The 6,494-nt window shown below is 39.6% G+C and overlaps 2 protein-coding genes across 13 annotated transcripts in view; both read right to left on the bottom strand.

The window, feature by feature from the left end:
* The window catches only part of LOC128025862 (guanine nucleotide-binding protein G(I)/G(S)/G(O) subunit gamma-4), a 13,212-nt gene extending 11,484 nt beyond the window's left edge, over positions 1–1,728 (bottom strand). The window contains exon 1 of the mRNA XM_052612431.1: positions 1,324–1,728. The gene's annotated coding sequence lies outside the window, so the exon portion shown is untranslated. The remainder of the gene's footprint in view (positions 1–1,323) is intronic.
* Positions 1,729–2,412: 684 nt separating this feature from the next.
* LOC128025860 (lysosomal-trafficking regulator) overlaps positions 2,413–6,494 on the bottom strand; it is a 67,308-nt gene continuing 63,226 nt past the window's right edge. For all 12 annotated transcript variants that reach the window (XM_052612420.1, XM_052612419.1, XM_052612418.1 and 9 more), the window contains 5 exons: positions 5,964–6,103; positions 5,702–5,799; positions 5,430–5,586; positions 4,935–5,006; positions 2,413–4,113 (listed from right to left, as the gene is read on the bottom strand). In XM_052612420.1, coding sequence (XP_052468380.1) covers positions 3,975–4,113; positions 4,935–5,006; positions 5,430–5,586; positions 5,702–5,799; positions 5,964–6,103 — 606 coding nt within the window. In that variant the 3' untranslated portion in view covers positions 2,413–3,974. The remainder of the gene's footprint in view (positions 4,114–4,934; positions 5,007–5,429; positions 5,587–5,701; positions 5,800–5,963; positions 6,104–6,494) is intronic.

Below are 6,494 nucleotides of genomic sequence, written 5' to 3'. Positions count from 1 at the left end.
AAAAAATCTTATAACTCAAAAATATTACATTATATATTGACAATATCACTTTTAATATGCCAGTGAACTGTTATAGATGCAATTAAAAATTTTATCCTAGATCATCAGAAAAGCTTGGTTTTGTAAAGTACTGCAGTTTCTGAGGGGTTGAGTAATTTTGAGAGCCGTAGATGCATTAAAACTTTTTCTTGAGCACTAAATCATCTTATTATTCTGATTTCTGAAGATCATGTGACTGAAGACTGGAGGAATGATGCTGAAAATACAGCGGAGCATCACAGAAATAAATTATATTTTCAGTACATTACATTGAAAGTCTATTATATCAAATAGTAAAAATATTTTGCATTTTTACAGTATTTTTTTTTTATCACAAATAAACGCAGCCTTGGTGTGCACAAGAGACTTTCGAAAACATTACACATTCTCACTGATGCCAGTCTATGGATGTGTATATATTCACTATAGAAATGTCTATGACTTGTTATGATTTTATTAATTTCCGTGCATTTTCCAGAACTATAAACCTTGCACAGTGTGTTTTGCACAATTTCTCAAGTCTATGCCAATGCTGTGATATAACAGTTCCGGTAACACATGTCAAAGAGCAGATCAAACTTCATTCTGATCGGTTTCACACATTAATCTACTTCACACCGCATTAAAAAGTGAGTCTCAGCAGAACATAAGGGTTAAAAAGGCGTTTGAGAAGCTCATGTGCATGCAGCGCCACACCAGTGCTGAAGAAAGGCCACTCGGGTGGATAACATGCTTCAGAATTCAGCATCACCGAAATAAACCAACATTTACCCGAGACCACATTTAATGCTCATTATTTGTAGGCGACATGTGCTTAAAATCTAGAATCATAAAAAAATTAAATAATAATAATAAAACACGAGGGTCGTGATTATGATTCCTCCATCCGTTCATTCAAGGCCGTTTCGAGAATGATCACAGAGCTGCTGAAGCTGATCACTGAACGCTTCGCACTTCTGGATCTTCACGATCCTCAGAGCCGAGCGTTTCGATGTAAACGCGCAGTTCCACAGGATGGAATCAAACACCCAAGCTTCCAGCATCACTCCCCAAAAAATCCTGCGGGAGCCATCCATCATCCCGCGTCCCTCCAGACTGGATCTACAGCACGAGTGCGTTTACATTCGACTGTAACACAACCAGCGCATCCGCCCCCCGTGAAGCCGCGTTCGCTTCCGGAACTCTGGAATTGTAACAATGTTGCAAACACGTTCTAATGCAAAAGAAAGGGCACGCGATGGAAGACAATAAACAGAAATACCTGCTGCTGAAGTCAACACCCACCTGAAGTGTGTCACAGCTCAGACTTCAGTGTGTGGCTCGACTCCACCCGAACGCGACGAGGATAAACCCGCAACACCTCGAACACCGTCACCGTCCGTCCGTTCGCCGCTAAACGTCGAGTGTTTCCTCGCTTTCTGCTCTGGCGCTCGCGTCGGCGTCGGTTCACGGGATGTGAGGGGATCCTCGGTGTGACGCGAGGAGGACGCAGGTGTCGCTGCGCCTTTAAGAAGCCCGACGGACGCGCCGCGGCCAGAGCGCGCGCGTCAGTATCAGAAGACGCTCGGTGTCCCGCGGAGGACCGTTAGGGCTCGTTTTTGCAGGGACCACCAGAGCCACGTGAGGTTTTCCTGCTTAATGTGACATCACCGGGTCTCCCGGTCACCGAGATGACGTACCCACCTCGCGCCGTGACGTAACACTGTGAAGAGTCACGAATTAAACAAAGACACAAGTGCAGTTGGGAACTTGGTGAATAGAATAAAACAAAAAGAAAGTGGTTCTTTAAGGAACTGAAAGATTGTTTGGGAACCAAAAGTGGTATGGCTATGAAATTCCTCTTTCGGATCCAAGAGTGTAGAACTGACTGAACACTATAAAGGTTCTTTATTGGTGCATGGTTCCATCAGGGTTCAGGGTTATTGCAGATTTTAGGAAGGTAATGTAACTTTTTTTTTTTTTTTTTTGATTTAGTTATGAAAATTGAAGGAATAAAATGAAGGGAACCCAATACGTCATGTTCTCTAAATGCAAAACAACTTCATGTTTTCAATTTCCAAATCAAATAAATGTATCTCGATTTAAGTGTGTTTAGATGTTTTATTTTATTGCAGTGCAACATTTAATGCCATGAGTTTCTGCTGTGATTTAATGCCTTAATGGGTGAAAGGTCAAATAAAGACTTTTTAAGATCTTCAGGAAGCAATGAAGAACCTTTAACATCCATCCAAAGATGCTTCATAGTGGAAAACATTTCTTTACTCTGAGAAAAAAAAAAGATTCTTTTAAGAACTGATGATCACTGGATGGATCTTCTATAGAATATCTGTCTTATATAATCTTATATAGAAGGAACAAGTCCAACAAACGGAATCAAAATTTCTTGAATATTTATATTTATATATTATATATAGGTAACATTTTATTACACATTTCATAAATACAAAAAAAAAAGGAATAAATGTCCAAGCCAGGCCTTGGTGAACATATCATCCTTAAATTACATAAACCATTGCTAATTCAACAGAACAATATGCCTTTCGTGATAGTTCTGTCAAACAAATTCACACAATACCTTTCTCTTTCTGAGAAAATGCAAACATGACAATACTGTGCACAATAATTAAGAGATAAACGTGATGCAAGCATGGAAAATAGATTCAAAACGAAACACAAACACATAACCAGGGCTCTTTTTGGGATTTGCATTGACTGAATAACTTCAGAATTTTACGGCCGAGGTGATACGTATGGTGGATATTTCTGGAAACAGTGGTAGTAGTGGGGGAAGAGGTGAAAGCATTCCCTTTCTGGTAAACACTAAAATGTAAGACAAGATAATTCAGTTCGATGTAATGGAAGACTCAAACTAACAGCAAATACAGATCAGAAAACAAACAAACAAACAAACAAACAAACACAAAGACCATTCTGGATCATGTTTAGATGGTGGACTTCAAATATTCTCCTCCACAGTTAAGACTTCAAGAGCATCTGAATTTACTGACAGAAAATGTTCATTTGTTTTAGGGATATAGTGTTGTTTTTGTACAGTAAACAGGTTATTTAATTTGTCAGAGGATCCAAGAGGTAGAGCTGACTTAACTTTATATTGTATCGCCAATGTTAGATACCACTGAAGTGACCATAACATGCAACACACAAAACCAAAACAGAAAAGAAATAAGTAGCACATTTTTAATGAACTGTTATGAATTTGATGTGGTAACTGGGACGTTTGTGTCTGTTAAACAAAGACATGGCAGAAAAACACAGGATAGATACACAGTAAGCAGAGTTAATTATTCATGAGTGACACACGACCACCTCTGACATTCATAAGATCTTCCCAAGGTCATTTTATAATGAAGAACAGGGTTTGTCAATGAGGGATGAAGTTGAAGAAGGCATTGCGTGCACACATTCATTACGCCGCTGCATGTCACTCATGCACGAGTTTCACATGCTGAAAATGTCCCGTTTAAAGCTTGCCGCGTAGATCACAGATTCATCTTCAGCAGGAACGCAGACAGACGGTAGTGTTCAGATGATTTCAGTCTGGTTTGGCTTTGAAAGCAGGATTTCTATTCTCAGGATGGGGAGACGAGGGACAAAAAGCAGGAAAGGCTTTCAAACGTTCCAGATTGCAGCAGCTTTCAAAATCACAAACTCATGAACCAATACTACAGGACTCATCAGTCAGAAGAGACGAGGAGAAATGATGTGGGAAAGGCCTGCTCTCGCTCTGCCTCACGACCCCCTGTTCTTTATGGTGCGGAAGCTTCAAGTGCCATCTGTTCCGATGGCGTTTCAGGGGGCGGGATCTGTGATGATCGTGGGCGGGGCTTTGTGCATGCTGGCTCCTCCTCTTCCTGGGTCAGCGGGGTCGCTCTCAGCGTCCGTCCTGTGTGGGTAACGGGCGACGTGATGCAGGATCAGCCTGCAGCGTAGCTGCTGAGGAACGAGTAAAACATGGGCAGCTTCATGCGCTGCTGGTCTCGACGGCACCACGCGATCACCGTGCCCTCGCTGTTCGTCGTGTAGAGGTGATGACCATCACATGAGAACGTGAGACTGAGAGAGAATCCAGAAGGAAACGTTATAACCACATGACACTTACACTACCAGTTATTAACATTTAAGTCTCTTCTGCTCACCAAAGCTGCATTTAGTTGATCAAAAATACAGTAAAAATGTTAAAATATTATTATAATTTAAAATGGCTGTTTTTTATGTGAATATATAGTAAACTGTAATTTATTTCTGTGATCCACAGCTGTATTTTCAGCATCATTCCTCCAGTCTTCAGTGTCACATGATCTTCAGAAATCATTCTGATATGATGATTTACTGCTCAAGAAACATTTCTGATTATTATCAAAGTTGAACTGACTAATATCTTTTGTGGAAACCGTGATTCTTTTTATTTTTCAGGATTCACAGATGAACAGAAAGTTCAAAAGAACAGCATTTGTTTGAAATAGAATCTTTTGTGACATTACAAATGTCTTTACTGTCATTTTTGATCAATTCAATGCATCCTTTCTGAATAAAAGTATAACTTGTAAAATCATTTTAAACCAAACTGTATGTTTCATGGTTTTCACAAAAATATGTAATTCTTAATTTTCCAAAAATATCACGATTCCTGAAGATCATCTGACACTGATGCAGAAAATTCAGCTTTGATCACAGAAATAAATAAATTTTTTCTATATATTCACATTTAAAAAAAAACAACAGTTGTCACATTGTAGTAATATAAGTGTTTTTACTGTATTTGTCATCGCATAAATGCAGCCCTGGTGAGCTGTAGTGAACAGTAGTGTATATGCAACTTTTCTAATAAAGATATTGGAATAAATCCACGTGTCACATGATGTAAAAGTGTGTACCTTCTGATAGGCCTGTTGGATTTTGGGAAGGTGATCTCTCTGACTGGCTTCAGGTCCCATGTGCTCCACAACCTGAAATATGATGACAGAAGACTGATGAGAGTCTTTTTAATATATATATATATATATATATATATATATATATATATATATATATACACATTTTATAATATATATATACAGTATACAAATAGAGTAAAAAAAACCCCCATCTTTCTCTATTCTATTTGCAACCACTGTTTTTTAACCCATTTTATAAGAGTTACATCACTTGGACTTTTTTGAATGGCGAGAAGACGAGTACATGATCTCATTCCATTTTTTTTTTAATTGTCACACAAATAGCTGTGCAGTTTTTATGCATCGTTAACTACTGAAATGTTTTTTTAAAGTCACTGTTAGAAACAGAATTAAACAAACAGAGTTTCATCAGTGAATCAGTATTTGGTCTCAAGCGGTGTAGAGTTTGTGCGTTCATGTCGGTGTGTGTTTTACCTGACCACACCGTTCTCCAGTCCTCCAGCGATCACGTTTACCGACACTCCCTCCGGCTGATTGGAGAACGCCAGCGAACAGATGATCTCTCGACAGTGAACGTGACCAATCAGATCTCCGTTGATCGTCCACAGCCTCAGATCACTTCCTCCTCCCACTGCACACACACATGAAGAGAACATGATTACAATTCTATACAAATTCATATTTGCAAAGATTTTTTAGCAACTTCAGCAGCCGGTTTACACTGTATATATTTAAAAGCAGCACACCTGAGTCACACACTGTGGCGATATCTCCTGTGGTCTCGCTGGCGCACACGGCGTTCACCGGGCTCTTGTGACCTGTGAGACTCTGAACGTAACACAACCTAACACAAAAGAAACCTTCTTTATTTCATCATTACTAGCGCACAATGAAGAAAATACCATATTAAAGTAATTCATTGCTACTTTGATGTAAAAGTACTTTTAATACACTCAATTAAACAGCTTTCATTCAGAAATGCATGAACGTGATGTCAGATGCTCAGACCTGTTGAGGTCCCACAGGATGCATGTCCCGTCTCGACTGACACTGATGAGGATGCTGTAGGGTTTACAGACGAACAGGCCCGTGACCTCCGCCGTGTGACCGTACAGGTGAACCTGCGTCTCCACCTCCATCTCTGTCGGCTGAGGAAGAACAGACTGTAATCACACGCAGATCTAGAGGGTAATGGCCTCATTAGAGAAGGGATAATGGCCTCGATAAGCAGAAGTGAGCTGAAAGAGCCCTTTAACAGATGATTCTGATCTGCTTTTATGAGCTCCAGTAAACAAACCAGCACATGACTGCATGAAGCTAACAGTTAAATCAGCCAGAAATTCATATTCATAACTTTTAAAGGGACATAAAAGGGACAAAAACCTTTTCACATGTGCACACGTTACAATGTCTGATTTATGTGAACTATAAAATATTTCCTTTGTCCGTCACTGCTATTTTTACTATGAAGAGTTTGATGCAGATAGGACTCAAAATTGGGCTTTTTCTACCTATATCACAGCCTTATGTCTGCTTTAA

Source organism: Carassius gibelio, chromosome A13, assembly GCF_023724105.1.
Source record: "Carassius gibelio isolate Cgi1373 ecotype wild population from Czech Republic chromosome A13, carGib1.2-hapl.c, whole genome shotgun sequence".
NCBI lineage: Eukaryota > Metazoa > Chordata > Actinopteri > Cypriniformes > Cyprinidae > Carassius > Carassius gibelio.
This window is presented reverse-complemented; position numbering and strand designations above follow the sequence as displayed.